This window comes from Marmota flaviventris, chromosome 17 (genome assembly GCF_047511675.1).
Source record: "Marmota flaviventris isolate mMarFla1 chromosome 17, mMarFla1.hap1, whole genome shotgun sequence".
NCBI classification, from domain to species: Eukaryota; Metazoa; Chordata; class Mammalia; order Rodentia; family Sciuridae; genus Marmota; species Marmota flaviventris.
Window position 1 is genome coordinate 40,590,290 of NC_092514.1, and position 15,873 is coordinate 40,606,162.

At 45.8% G+C, this 15,873-nt stretch overlaps 1 protein-coding gene across 4 annotated transcripts in view; it reads left to right on the top strand.

The window, feature by feature from the left end:
- Hnf1b (HNF1 homeobox B) overlaps window positions 1-11,185 on the top strand; it is a 51,395-nt gene extending 40,210 nt beyond the window's left edge. For 2 of the 4 annotated variants that reach the window (XM_027950266.2, XM_027950268.3), the window contains exons 8-9: window positions 2,201-2,319; window positions 10,140-10,259. In XM_027950266.2, coding sequence (XP_027806067.1) covers window positions 2,201-2,319; window positions 10,140-10,160 — 140 coding nt within the window. In that variant the 3' untranslated portion in view covers window positions 10,161-10,259. Of the gene's footprint in view, window positions 1-2,200; window positions 2,320-10,139 lie in introns of all 4 variants that reach the window. The other 2 variants (XM_027950269.3, XM_071603930.1) reach the window with 2 other exon arrangements.
- Window positions 11,186-15,873: the final 4,688 nt, after the last annotated feature.

A 15,873-nucleotide genomic window follows, 5' to 3' on the forward strand; every position in this document is an offset into this window, starting at 1 on the left:
ATCAAAAAAACACAAACATAGGTGGAAACTATTACCTGCACACCAACCCAAATGAGTGTCAGAGTTTATACCCTTCACACAGAGGAGACCCCACATCCAGTTTCTATACCTCCCCTAAGTTTGCCTATCTCTGTTTTCCATCCTGAGACAGTCAGGCCTCCAGGCCTCCAGGTCTGCCTATGGCTCCTGAACTCTGAGTTTGGGAGGAGTCATGAAAGAATGGATGGTGTCCCTGCTTCAGAAATACCAGGAAAGTGTCCAGTGTAGACTCATCCTAAGTCAGACAGACCTGGATTTGAATCCTGGCTCTGACTCTTAACAGCTGTGCAGCAACTGGCAGATTACTTACCTATGCCGATTCTGTTTCTCCCTGGATAAAATGGGAATAGTATGCTTTATAGGGTGGTTATGCAAATTAAATAAAAATAGGGATGAATTGCATAAAGAGTCTACTAAGCATAAAGAGTATTAGAACTGCAAGTGATTGCTTACTAAGGGACTCTCAGAGGGCAAGGATGGAAAAGGGGATTTGAGTTTTTCCCCTGGAAACTCCTGAACAAAGCTGTAGGTCTGAAAGAGAACAGCCAAGTTCAGCCTTCTATCCTCAGGGCTCAGTCCCTACTTGGGCCAGCAGAGCTGGTTTCTGGGCACCATCTCACATTCCAATCACATATTCGTGACTTCTAAAAATCTGCCACATCCTGTAGCAGAGTCTCAGACCACAAGTGGCTCACTTCTCTCCCCCAGAGCTAGGTGATATGCTCCTTCTTTGCTCCTACCCCCTTCCTTGTCTGGGCAGGCTCCTTTCATGGCCAAGCCTGGGACAGTCAGAGTGGTCATCGGTGACCTGTGGGTTGCTGAGGCCCAACAGGCCTGGCTAGCCACAAAGAGAGAACACAACAACCTCCCTGCATAAGAAGGGCAAATTGAGGCAGCATGTGACCTTCACCCCCATTCCCCACTGGAGGACTCCTTGGTAGGCTCCGTGTTCTGACAACAGGCTTGTCCCTCCCTTATAGCCAAGCATCTGCATGTTTTCATTAGTTGATCATGTGACCTGGAATTTATTCTTTTTTAAAAACTTGTATTTGTTATTTTTAGATATTCATGACAGTAGAGTGTATTTTGACATATTATACCGACAGGGAGTATAACTTATTCTAACTAGTATCCCATTCTTGCAGTTGTATGTGGTATAGTTTTACTGGTCGTGTGTTCCTATATGAACATAGGAAAGTTATGTCTGATTCATTCTACTGTCTTTCCTATTCTCATCCTCCCTCCCTTCCCTTCATCCCCCTTTGTCTAATCCAATGAACTTCTATTCTTCCCTCCCCCCTAGATTATTCTTATTGATAACTAACCTGAATCAAAATGTTCCAGATGTGGTAGACAAGTACTGGTAAAACAGAACGTTGAGTCACATGCTCCTGAAAGATTTATTTGAATCTGGTCTCCTTTGGTTTATCCTTTCTATGTCTATGATGTCATAAGGCTATGACATCATTTCAGTGCCAACTAGAATAGCCCAGAATAATACAATTAATTGTACATGTGTCTAATTGCAGTTGTCAATCAGTCTACAACTCTGGCAGAAGACCTGGTGTTTTGAGTCATGGCTGAAAGAACAAACCTGTGCTTGGCCGTGTACTTCATGTTGGCTGGCTACTTAGAATTTTTTTTCTTTTTTGAGAACTGAGCTACATTTCCCACTGAGCTACATTGCCAGGCCTTTTTATTATTTTATTTTGAGACAGAGTTTCACTGAGTTGCTGAGGCTGGACTCAAACTGTGATCCTCCTGCCAATGTACCTGGCTAGAACATTTTTTGACTTAAAATCTTAGTTGTGCCACAAATAATTAAGGATCACTTGCTGATAGCCAGGCACCTATTATTTTATCGAAAGTCAGAGGAACAGAAGTGTTCCAAAGTACTACTGTATACAAGACACTGTGCAAGGCTGTTCGTGATATCTCCTCACCTACAATAGCTATCAGCACCATTTTACAGGTGAGGAAACTGAGGTTATATAACTCAATGAAGGAGCCAGGTCTTTGCCACATTGCATTCTTTCCAAACATAACCATAACCCTCTTTTATCTGCCCAGGGAAACAGGAGCTATACCATGGAATGTGGAAGTATGTAGCTGCATATGTAACTACATCTACACTTTGATTTTGTTTTCCCTCTCTCTGCAGTGTATGCACACAAGCAGGAGCCCCCCCAGTATTCCCACACCTCCCGGTTTCCATCTGCGATGGTGGTCACAGACACCAGCAGCATCAGTACACTCACCAACATGTCTTCCAGTAAACAGGTAATGCCTGCGGGATGGGGCAGGCATGGGGCGGTGCGGATTCAGCCACTTCCGAGGCTCCTTTAGTTACTTGCTAAAAGAATTTCTGAGGTCACAGGCCAAAGGGGCTTATGCTCCCCCAGCATCCCTAACAAGAGCACTAAATGAGGACTGAAGTTTGCCAGGTCACTGGAGCCTGAATCACACAGAGCCATTAGGCCTTGAGATTGAGCACTCTGCAATGGAATGGCAGAGGGTCATAGAAAAGGTGTTTCCATGCAGGACTCGGGAGATGGTCAGATCATTTGTTGAGTTTCTTACTTTGCAAAAGTGGTCAGTGGGGAAGGTGTGTGGTGCATCAGGAATCCTGAAGCTCATCCCCCCAGGCCAGGATCCACGTTAGACACAGACACTGGAAGCTCCAGGGAATGACCCGATTCTGCCATCCCATGGAGACTCCCCCAGTAGACAGTGTGGCCATTTCAGGGGTCTGCATTCAGTTGGTGTTTTATTGAGAAACTTAGAATCTACTTCCTGGTGTGCTAAAAGTGGGGAATCCAGAGGCTTAGTCACTGCTCCAGTTGATGAGTAATTGCCACTTCCCCACAGAGGAGACGACTAGTAAAGACAAGCAACCAACAGCAAGGCTCATGGCTGCAGCTCAGATATATGGACTGCAGCAGGGCCCTGTGGGTTAAAAAACAAGACGCCATGTCTGCACACAGATGATGAGTCCAGAGTAACACAATAAGGCCTTTTAGTACCTGGGGTCTGAGAAGTGTGGGAACTGTTTGGCCTTTATTGATTACTAGATAAGGAGGCGACAACCTTGAACTTCATGTCAGAGGGCTCTGCAGGATTGTCTAGTTGATGGTCTTTTTCCATCTGAGCCCTGCAAATCATACCTCATCCACTACCTTGTGCTTCTGAGATTCTTTCATGGGCTCAGCAGTCCTTGCTCTTTACAGTGCCCCCATCTTCTAGGCCTAGAGTGAAGTGGAGCAGGTGGGTTCTATTTCTCATTCTGCCATTAACTACTCCTGTGAACTTGACCTCCCTGAGCCTTCAGTCTTCATCTTTAAAATGATGATGATTGTAACATCCTCTTGTTCCAAGGATTCAGTGAGGTCTCGTAGATTAAGTGCCTGGCACATCTTAAGTGCTGAAATAGACACATGGCCTGGGCAGCTGGGCTCTGGCATTGGGGGTGGAGGGAGAGGGGTGTGGGACCTGCTTTGCCACTCTTCTCTCACCCAATAGAAGATGAAAGGACAACCCCCACCCCACCCCGTTGCCCTGCCCTTCGACTCCCGTGCAATTTCCCACTCTTTGTAGTGAGCAGGGAAAACATTTATCTGTGCTCACAAATCTCAATCAGGAGGGCAGCCAGGCACAGCAGCCCTCCTTGGGAATACCTTCCCCTTTGAAAGGTTTATCAATCCATCTGCCACTTGGTCAGCCCTAGACAGGACCGTGATTAATTATTCCTGTCTTTCCCAAGTTGACTTTGATGCTTGCTTGTTGAAACGAGTCCTATGAATCCAGGAAATGGTCTCTTAATCAGAATGCTTTAAGATGCTCCCCAACATGCTGCTACCAGCGCCCAAGTGGCTTCTCTCCTCTATTGGACACAGTAGCCAGCCAACCTTGACATTGTGTGAGCCGCCTGTTAATGTACTATGAACTTGTCTCTGCATCCTCAGATAGTTCAGGAGTCTGGCAAGAGACTCGTTTTGCAATTATGAAGATGATTATTATACTCAGTAAGGAGGAAAAAAAACCCTCATGTAGAACTTTATAGTTTATATTTCTCATGACCACCATATCATCATTTTCTTTTTATTGCAATCTAAGTACAAAGAAACCAAAGCTCAGAGACAGAGTGTGACCTGCCCAAGGTCACACACAGATTGTAAATTCTAGAGCATGACCTCTGGACTTTGGTCTTTGACTCCAAATCCTGGACTCTTTCCATTTAAACAACATTTGCCTTCCAATACTCATCTTTTTATTTTCTTTTTTTTTTTAACCTGCCCTGTTGAACCCAGTGCAGCTCTTCCACTGAGCCATATCCCTAGCCCTTTTAATGTTCTATTTTGAAACAGGGTTTCTCCAAGATGCTTAATGGGGGCTTGCTAAATTGCTGAGACTGGCCTCGAACTTGCAATCCTCCTTCCTCAGCCTCCCAAGTCATTGGGATTACAGGTGTGTGCCACCACACCCAACCCAATATCCCTCTAAAATTCCATGGTAATTGTTACTTGTTCTGTTGTCTGTGGTGGTAAGGAACCAAAGTAAAAAATTAAGCTAAGTTCCAATCAGATAAATTTCTTCTTTCAAACCAAAGGACAAGGAAGAATAGAAAAGCAGAATGAAATAAAATGAGGTTCAAGTGCTACCTCCGGACAGCACAAAATATCCAAGGTGAAGACAGTTTTTACAAACTCTGTTCCTAGGGCAAAAAGTCACAAGTGAGTTGCCAAAGAGTCCTGGTAGCAATTTTTCTTTTTTTTTAAACTATTTTTTTTCCAAGAGGGATTTTAAAACCATTGCTAAGTGTCAGGAGGCATATGAGGTGAGGGGAGAGAAGTTCTTCTTGTTAAAAATGTGTTGGGAGAACTTCTGGATTAAACATAGTTAAACACCTCAGGCAGGGCTTCTTGGAACATTTCACTTGAGTGTAGAAGTGGGTCGTTAGTGTGCACTGTGCTCAGGTCACAGGGACACACTCTGGGCAATGCTATTTTAGAGGCATGTGCAGTGGTAGGAAAAGCTGAGAGACCTAAGTCTGCTATGTGACCTTGGGCAGTTAATTGCCCAGTGTAAGACTCAATTTCCTCATGTATAAATGGGAGGAAATCCTATTCCCATCTCACAAAATATTCAAAGTGGAGCTCCTTCCCAATTCCTCTCCTGTCTGAGATCCTTTCTGAAGACTGGTGTCTTCCCTTGTGCCGATGCCTTCAATATTGCACTCAGTGCCTGGTCTACGTGGTCAGAGGAGTTCTGACAGTAACCCAGATCCTGGACCTGAGCTCCTGATCCCTGTTTCCCATTCTGCTGACACACAGGTCCCCTCTCCACCAGCTCCTGGAAAAACAGCAAGTAGTCCAAGGACTACTCAAAGCACCCAAGCCCTTTGTGTTCACCTAACTGCCTGGGCTAAAGTAGATATTCAGTAAATATGGATGGATGATGGATGATGGATGGATGGATGGATGGATGGATGGGTGGGTGGATGGGTGGATGGATGGGTGGATGGATTCTGAATTAGTATATTTTGAATACCTTCCACTTTCTAAGCATCCCTCCAGGCACTTTTCTATCTTACCTTGTCTGGCTAACCCCCTACTCATCCTGCAGAGTAAATATTTGTATGCCTGATTTACAGAGCAGAAAATTGAGGTTCTGAGATGGGGAGGGTTCTGGACAAGTTTACACAGATGATAAATTCCAGAGTTGGACTTCTCATTCCAAATCCATTAACAACATTCACTTTCCAATGTCCATTTTTAAGCACCCATACTCAAGACCCAAGATTATGCAAGTATAAGGCGAAAACCAGTCTGTGAACTTTTGTCTGTCTGACCCCAGTACTTCCTGTTGTGAAGACAGGCATGCCTCAGGGGCCTTGGGGATCACGTTTCAGGAACCCCAGGCTGGCACTTTCTTCTGCCAAGAATCCTTCTGCAGCTACTGCCATCTGTCCTTCCCAGAGCATATGTCTCCCCCTCCTCCTCAAGTCGTGGGTGCTGGCAAGTTGCTTTCTGAGTGGGTTTGTGCCTGAGCTCTTGCATAACAATGCCCCACTGGTCTGGAAATAAGACCGCAGCAAGTACTGACCTTGGTTAGGACAAGTGTGGGCAGGCTGTAAGCCGACTCTTGTTTCCACAACTTTCTCTACCCCACTGCTTCACTTCCTACTTTATAGGGAGGGCAAGAGAGGCCCCCAGAGCAGTCACTAGTCAGGGGTGCTGACAAGAAAGAGGTGGGCAGCCTCACCATAAAACCTCTGTGGCTGTACCCTCTCTCCCAACTCTCTTCACTGCGGGCGGGGCGGGGCACGATGGTCTGAGGGCTAGGCACCAGCCCCAGAGTTAAGCAGATCCAGGCTCCAAATTCTATCACTTTCTACTTGTGTGACCTCAGGGAAATGGGTTAGCCTCTCCGAACCTCACCTATAAAATGAAGGGAATGACACCTCTCTCATGGGATCATTGAAAGGACTGGTTGTAAGAGGACTTGTAACACATGTCACTTGGTGCCTGGCCCAAAGGAAACAGCCAGTTCGTGGAAGCTGGGTCACACTCGGATTCCCGACATGGTGACCCTGAGGATTTCCAGAGCTTGGGAAGGAGGTTTTTAAATGACAAAGGGCATTTTTGTCTCTGTTGCCACATGGAAGATAGAAGGAGATGGTCTTATATAATCGTTAGGAGCACGAGCTTGGCTGTCGTGAGAATCTGGGCACAGGTACTTACAATCTCTTTGGGCTGTACCTCTGTAAAATTGGAATTATAGTTTTTACTTTCAATTAATAGAGCAACACTTATAAGTTAATAATGATAGAAGTGGGTTATCTGTGTTAGCCTTCTCTCCTTCCTCACCCTCCATTCTCTCTAGAGCCCACTGCAGACTGGCTTTTGACCCCGTGTTCCCCTGTGTACTGCGCGCTCACACTGCCATGTTGCTAAGTCCAGCAGTTACTTTTCAATACCTTTGACACAGCTGTTCACTGCCCTCCTTTTCCCTGGATTTTAGGGTGCCATCTTTCTGGTTCTCCTCCTACAGCCCCTTCTCATCTCCTTAACTAGCAACTCATGTGTTGGAGAGAACAGGGCTCTTTCTTCAGCCTTTTCTTGTCTATACCCACACCTGAGTGTCCTCCAATCCCATAACTTTGGATCAAGTGCACACACTGACAGTTCCTTAATTCAGTTCTGCCCACAGAGGGCCCCTTGACAAATGCAATACCTTTGACAGGGACATGAACATGCCAAATATATCTGATATGCCTCTCAAACTGAACATACCTAAAATAAGAACTCTCCATTTTACCCCTATTGGTCCCCACCCAAATTTCTTCCTCCTTGGGCTTCTCCATTTCCAAAAATTGTACCATTTGTTTACGTAAGATACCTGAGAATACTGTTGATTCTTTTCTCTATGCCACACATCTGGTCCATCAACAAGTGTTGCTGGGAATCCTTCAGAATGCATCCTAAATCTGGCCACTTCCCGCCATTCCCATTGGTACTATTCTAGTCCTAGTTCAGGCACTCCTTGTCTCCAACTAATCCCCTTAGAGGCCCCATCAGTAGCCAGAGTGATCTCTCTCTTTTTGGGGGGCTGAGGAGGGTACCATGGATTGAACTCAGAGGCACTCAATCGTGCTTATTTTCCTACAAAGTACTTATCTCCATTTAAAGTTGATTATATAGGAAGATATGTATTTACATTTACTTGTTTGTCATTCAAAACTCCCATTAGAACAGAAACTCTGTGAGGTTGTGGGTAGACCTTGTCCACAGCTGCATCGCCTTACCCCTAAAAGTGCAAGTCCATGGCGGGCACCCAACAATGTGTCCAGTGAATGAATGGCAAGCACCTACTTCAGAGGGTTGATGGGAGAACTACTTTGCAATGTTGGGAATCAAGCCTAGGGCTCAATCATGCTGGACTAGTATTCTACCCTTGGGCAACACCCCCAGCCCACGATGGAAGAAATAATTGCAAGAATGTGTATGAAGCCCTGAGTGTGGCTCCCGGCACAAGGAAGGACCACAGTCTGTGTAGCTGTTACCATCATGCAATGAACCTTCTCAAGATGAGGGCCACTGCTACCCCATCCCAGATGGATAGTCACTCAGGGATCTTATGGGGAGGCTCCTGGGGGGCTGGGTATGCTGGGCCTCTAGTACTAAGGGACCACAGTGCACCCCTTATCAGATGTTTGTGTTTAGACTCTGAAGGGGGCAAATAACTCTAGTTCCTTTGACAACATTTAGGGCTCTGCCACCATTTTATTATTTGAGCAAACATTTGATAGCTGGGAAGCCCATCCCTAATGACAGGTCATAGAATCTCACTGGCGTCTCCTTATCTGCCCTTCTTGTTTGCTCTTCTATTGAAACCTGCAGGGTCACAAGCCATTTTCCCTCTCCTCTACCTGAAATCTGAAATTTGGAAAAAGGCTGATAGTGGGAAGTAAAGAAACTCAAGAGTGGGGGTGGGCAAAGGGAGAAAGAGAAGGCAAAGGGTATGAAGAGAACCCTGACCACGCCCTCAAGAATGTAGGAGGGACAGAAACCTGTCTCCTTACATGAATGCACAACTCAGGCCCACTCTAAGAGCCCTCAAGAGCAGCATGGAGAGAAGCCCCCTGTGCAGGATTGTGCCAAGCACCATTTAGAGGACTTCAGCTATATCAACCCATCCAAACCCACCATAGCCTTCATTTATATGGGAAGAAATTGAGGCAGAGAGGGAGTAACTTGGCCAAAGCACAGCATAAGTAAATAAAAGACTCCTAGTCCCATAAAGATCTCACACTGGGACTGGAGGTATATAGCTCAGTTGGTAGAGTGCTTGCCTTGCATGCAAAGGCCCTGGGTTCAATCCCCAGCACACACACACACACACACACACACACACAAAATCTCACATTGGGAGATCATCCCAAACCCATTTGAGTCTCTGCACACTCTCCTATTTTCATAATCATTAGCTCTCTTTAAGCCTTGTTTTTCTAATCTGTAAAGTAGACAAAAATGGTAACCCCATATGGGGTTGTGGTTAGGAACACTGATTTATGAGATAATAATGGAATGATAGGCCTCTGGTAGTTGTGGTAGATATGTGTGTGTGTGTGTGTGTGTGTGTGTGTATGCACATGTGCGCTGTGGGCAGGGAGTCTTGAGAGAATAAGCCACTAAGCCAAAAGGCAGAACCCTGGATGCCAATAAAAGTGAAAGAGGAGGAAGAAATAGAAAAGGAAAAGGAGAGGAGGATGTTGCCAAACAGTTTAATTAAAAGAGGTCCAGTGCTCTGGAAGGGGGAGCTGCCCCACACAGGTGGAGTAACTCCTCTCAGAGGGCTGCTCCAACCATTCTGGGGTCTCCTTTTCCAGCCCCCAAGAAGCATAGCATCAGAGGCTTCATCCCTTGAATCCTTTCCCTAGTCCTTCAAGTTTCTTGTCCTAATAGTAACAAATCTTGAGAAAGCACTTTGCAATTTCTAAAGTTCCTTCCTGGATGGAAAGTTTGAGTAAGGGGTCATTTTCTCACATGCCTTATGGCCTCGCTGCTCCACGTAGATCAGCGCATGGGAACAGCCTGGGAAATTCTTAGAAATGCAGATTCCTAGGCCCACCCGGTCTGAGAATCAGAATAGAACCAGAGTCTATGTTCTAATGGGCTTTCTGTACTGGTAGGGCCATTAAAGTTTGAGAAGCAGTGATCTAGGGCACCCCTGTGCTTAGAGATCTTAGGAAGAAACACTTCCATAAGAGGCAACCCACCCAATTGCCTTTGCCACTGGCCTGAGTGCTGTATAAATACCACTCTCACAAAAAGAGGAGCTCAATTTCAGGGTTAAGGTCAGCATGTTAGGACTATTACAAGGTCCCCAGAAATTTACTTCTCTCCACTGAAGTGGCCAGAAAAGCCAGCTCCAAGGAAGTGTGCTTCAGAACCAACATGTAGAACTGCCTAGCCCCTAGATGCCCAGTCCCCTACCCCCAGCTCTCTCCAGCTAAGCCAGGTGTCAGCTCCCTTGGAGAAGCCAAACTAATGTCCCTGCCTAATGCACACAGCTGAGCTCTCTCTCCTCTCTCTCTGCAGTGTCCACTGCAAGCCTGGTGATGCCCACATATCACTTACTTGGTGCACAGCAACAAGGACTCTGTTTTCTACACCGTCACCCTTTGGGCAGCTGTCATGGAAAAGCCCAGTGACCTGACAAGCACCTGTGAGAGGTCCCTGCTTAGCTGACATCCTGCTGGCACCTCAGACAATCCGCTCTCGGGAGGCGCAGCCTGAAGCCCAGCTTCCCTTCTATGCAGTATTGTCATGATGCCTCTCCCAAGATGTCGAGTGCTCCTGTCCATCCTAGAGGTGGGCCATACGAAACCGCGCAGGAGGCAGAGGGAAAACGGTAGAGCCCGTGTTGTGACCCTTCATTGAACAAACTGATGCGAAAACTTGAATCTGTTACTGAAACAAGGAGAGGAGGACACGCACTGTTGAACTGAGCCAAACCCACTGTAAATATCAGCAAATCCCTCTCCCCACCCCCAGCCCAAATGATCTCGAGATTTCTTTTAAAGAAGTAAATTTGTCCAATGGGTGTAAACTATAAACTACTGTAATTAAGTGCAATTTCCCCTCCGCATCGTCTCCCTCTACCCTGTATATAATACTAAAGTGCCTATTAGTTTTCTTTGTAAAGGTCAGAGCTGAACTTTCAAAAGTGATTTGCCACCTCTCTCTTCCCCATGGAGAAACACCCCAAATGGGAAGTGAAGCCCTTCACCCACCTCCCTCTGGCCTGGACACACAGAAGGACAGCATCCTTTGGACTGACCACCAGCTAACATCCATCTCCCAATGTTAAGACACACACCTCCGGATGCCTGGAGGGGCTGGAGATGTCAGAGTGACATCCTGGCTTCCAGTGGGGCCAGGAGTTCAGCCAGGGCACACCCAAGAAACCTCAGGGCAGGGACACTGACTGGCTGATAACAAAAAAAAAAAAAAAAAGAAGAAGAAGAAGAAAGAAAAAAAAGTGGCCATCTCAGGAAGCCTCCTATTAAAACAGTTTATTTTATCACTGCCCAGAGTCTCATATTTCTGTCTCAGACACCTCCCCTGCCATGGTTCCACCCAGAGCCTCTGGCCCTGGTCTCCTTGGGGTTTTCCACTTACCCTAGGGATCGAAGCCTGTGTCCCCTGGAATGTGGAGGAGCCTGCTCCTGCTGTCCTATCCCTGGAGTCTTTGCATCACCTTGCCTGCTATTCAAAGTAGGGGAGCTTTGGTTCCCCCAGTCTGCCTCCTGTGAAGGGGTCTGGCTGGAGCAGGAGCCAGCATGGCCGCCTTCCCTGCAGCTCACAGAGGCAAAGCTGTGGAGCCGGTTCTCGGGGGCATAGAAACAGGCAAAAGGCAGGAAGACTGAAAATGCAGTGGGTAACTTGTTCCAGCCTCCTTTTAAGCATTCATTCCAGCCAGCCTTCCCACCTTCTCTTCCTTCTGTAGGGCTGCCAGGGACTAGGAGAACGGGCTCCTGTGGATGTCACCACTTACCCAGATCCTCTCCCCAAGTGAGGATGCTGATGAACACAAATAGTCCAAAAGGTGAAAAGCCAAAGGGCTGGAGACGCTCAGCAAGGACTTGACTACCAAGAACCCAACTCCAAGATAAGGGGGAGGGGCGCGTTCCTTTGCTGTCTCCTTTTCTGCATAACTGGGCCTGCTGGCCTGTGCTTTCTCTACTTCTAAGGGTACATTTCCCAGGAAGGTATGAGCAAGGAGACTGTGCTGACCAGGCCTGACCAGGCGCTGAAGGACAGGTTTTTCAAAATCCCAATGGAGCCAGACATGATGGCACACTCCTATAATCCCAGAGACTCAAGAGGCTGAGGCAGGAGGATCGCAGATACAAAGCCAACCTCAGCATCTTAGTGAGGCCCTAGGTAACTTAGCCATCCTGTCTCAAAATAAAAAATAAAAAGGGCTAGGATGTGACTCAGTGGTTAATTGCCCCTGGGTTTAATTCTGGGTACCAGAAAAAAAAATCCAGTGAAGTGAAATACCTACAGCAGGCAGGCAGGCAGGCAGACTACCTTTGAACATCCATGGATAGGAAATGAAATCAGTAATGAAAACCTACCTTAAATCCTATTAAATTGTTTCATGCCAAACAGTTGTAAGGTATTCCCTCCAAAGGAATAAACACCCTGTTCAGTGCTGAATTCAGGTAGATAAGAATACGATGCAGACAGTCAAGGAGTCTGAGCTCCTGGCCCACAGTTGGAGGCAGTCCTTTGATATTCCATACTTATGGGTATGGAATACTGGCCTCCATTGGTTCCTCGGTCCCCTGGGATGAAGTGATTGAGAGAAAGTTCATGGGTGGGGTTAAAAAGGGTTAAGGACATGGCCAAGCACAGCACCAAGCACTCTATGTGGAAAGATGACAAGACCCATTTTACGAACTGAGATGATCCAAAAAAACATCTCAAGTTCCAGGAAGAGGAAGGGAATATAGGCATCAGCCCTAGCCTAGAACCCCATATTAGAACCCCATATCTGGATCACATTGTTGCAGGAACAACAAGTGTCTACATTTAGCAGATTTTAGAACTAGAACTTTCATTGGTGTAATAATCTTCACAGCCCAGAAGGTCATAGAAGTCTGTGGGGATTTTTCCTAACCAAACCCTATTTGAACCAAGACATGTAAAAAGATGACCCTGGCAATTGAGAATCCCTAGAAAATTCAGCAGGTTTTCGTTTTGGTTTTGGTTTCTTTGTGGTGCTGAGGTTTGAACCCAGAGCCTTTGCTAAGCAGCATCCCTGCCTCAACCTGTAGCCTCATAGCAGCAGCTTTCTAAACCAATCAATTAACTGAAAGAGAGGAAAGGGTATCCACTCTGTCCAGACATGGGGGGTCCTGTGTCTGTCTGTACACACTGAGTCCAGGCTAACAGACAGATAGATGTTCCAGGACCCGCTGTCATGTTCTAGGGTGAGCACTGGGGGAGTCAGACTTCCTTCAAACATCCATGGATAGGAAATGAAATCAGTAATGAAAAACCTACTTTAAATCATATTAAATTGGTTCATGCCAAACAGTTGTGGGGTATTCCCTCCAAAGACACAGATAAACACCCTGTTCACTGCTGAATTCAGGTAGATAAGAATACAATGCAGACAGTCAAGGAGTCTGAGCTCCTGGCCCACAGTTGGGGGCAGTCCTTTGATATTCTTTTTGGAGCCAGAATGCCTTGATTAGAATCAACAACCCTACCACTTAACCTTTCTGGTCCCTGTGTACAATTGGGATGGTAATACTAGTACCTACTTCTTAAAGTCCCTTGAAGTGGGCTGGGGTCTTAGAACAATGGTAGAGCACTTGCCTAGCATGTATGAGGCACTGGGTTCAATTCTTAGCACCACATATAAACAAATAAAAACAAACATCCATTGACAATTAAAAAAAATTTAAAAAAAAGACCATTGAGGAGTTAAAAAGTGAATACATGTTAAATACTTAGAATTCTGGCTGTACCATGAGTACCACGTGTTAGTGAGGACTCTCTCATCCCAGAGCACCCCTTCATGGAGTCTTCTGGGCTTGGGCAATATTTCCAGATAACCTCATCACCAGTTTGATGCTTTGGTAAAGAAAACTGCCAATAATTGGTAAAATGCTTTTGTTTGTTTCTATGGCAAACAAAGCTAAGTCAGAGAGGCCCAAGGATAGGGGAGAGGCTTGACTGGGGTGAGGCCTTGTCTTCCTCAGGGAAAGAAGAAGACACAGCATGAGGAGTAGAGGGCCATAGAGCATACCCTGAAGCTAGGGCTAAAACTGGCTTCCTGCTCCTACAAAGGTTGGTTTAGAATATGGGGAGCCAGGAAGGTTAAGTTCTGGAAAAGGCAGAAGCTAATTTTTGCCCAAGGATGAACAGGGCCCTTGGGTCCCCTTTGAATTAGGAATGAATTCAAACAAATGCCCATCAATAACTACTCTGGAAAAAATGGCAATTGTCAGAAATGGATGGTGCAATGGAATAAGACATGCATTTATACTTCTTACCCATCACATAGGCTGAATACTTATGAGAAATTGCAATGAGCTGAACCAAGTGCCTATAAGATTCTGCCTTCCCTCCCTCCCTTCCTCTCTCCTGCTCCCTTCCCCTACCTCCTTCCCTCTTGGGTGCAGAGGTCATTGTGGCTAGGCAAATACTGGATTGCCTGCTGAGATTTACAACATGACTATTTTATAAATGAATCTCGGGTGTGCAGGACTTTGCACACACTGGGATGAACTTTCTTTTTCCTGGGTGTATGTATATAGAAGAAACACTTTCTAATGGAGACCAAGCAAAGCAAACATGGAGCAAGCAATATCAAAGGCAGGAATCATCAAAGCAAGTTTCTTGTGGCCTTATGTGTACATTTATGTCAACAGATCACACAACACAAATACGAGATATTTCCTTTGCACCTATTTTATTTTCTCATCAGATATACACTGTTGTAATCCCAAAAGGAAGATTTCTTTCCTGTACTCTATTGTCTTGACATCCTTAATAAACTGATAGATTGTTAATCCAAATAAATTATGAAAGGGATAAACAGATAAAGCTGTTTTTTCAAGGTTTGGTTTTGTTTTGTCTTGGTCCTGGGGATTGAACCCAGGGCAATGTAACACTGAGCTACATCCCCAGACCTAGGTAATAGAGGTGATAAGAGTATTTGAAGATACCAGGATTTCCTGATGGCTTAAACATGAAGAAAGAAGGAAGGTTAATTTTCATTGCTGTAACCAAAACACTCAGCAAGAACAACTTTGTGGCAATAAGGTAAGTTTTCATTACTCCCCTCTCTTTGGTTCACAGTTTCACAGGTTTAGTTCATGGTCGGCCAAGTCCATTGCTCTGGGCCCACCCAAGATGAGGCAGAGCATCATGGTGGAAGGGTATAGCAGAGGGAAGCTGCTCACCTTGTGGCAGCCAGAAAGCAGAAAAAGGGGAGGGGTCCAAAGGGAAGATAAACCATTCCAAGCCCCCCCCCCCCCCCCCCCCCCGTGATCCACCTCCTCTGACCACACCCTGCTGGCCCAGAGTAACCACCCAGCCCAGTAGTCCATTTAAACTGGAATGGACTGATTGGGTTCCAGCTCCCATAGTCTAATCATTTTACCTCTGAACATTCCTGCATTAACAGGAGATTTGGGGAATATCTCATATCCCAAGTCATAACAAGAGGCATCAAAACTAATTTCAGGGTTGGTTTGGGCTCTAAACAAAGTAGGAAATAGAAAGTAGGAAATGAAAAACTGTTAACTGAGCATGGGCTCTAGCTTGGTTATTCTCTAGAGTGGCACCTTAGGGAATGCCCTGCAGTACATCATGCTGTGATGACTGATTACTGAATCTATAAGATGTCAGGTTCTCCAGTAACATGACATTCACTCAACAAATGTTTACTGAAGCTATGTGCTACTTCCTCTTCTAAGCATGGAAAGAAATGCAGCTTTTGAAAGGTCACTTCTTCATGGAGCTTACATTCTACTGGGAAGGAGTCAGCAATAACTGAATAGCAATATACTAAATACGTACTAAATAAACCAATGTGTTGGGTGTTAATACATACTAGGGAAAAAAAAAGAGAAAGAGGAGAGGGGAGGTGGGGGTGCACTGGTAGTTGAGACTGGGGTTGTGGCTCAGCGGTGGAGCACTTGCCTAGCACAGGCAAGGCCCTGGGTTCCGTCCTCAGCACCACATAAAAATAAATAAATAAAGATATTGTGTCCAACTACAACTAAAAAATAAATATAAAAAAGAGAGA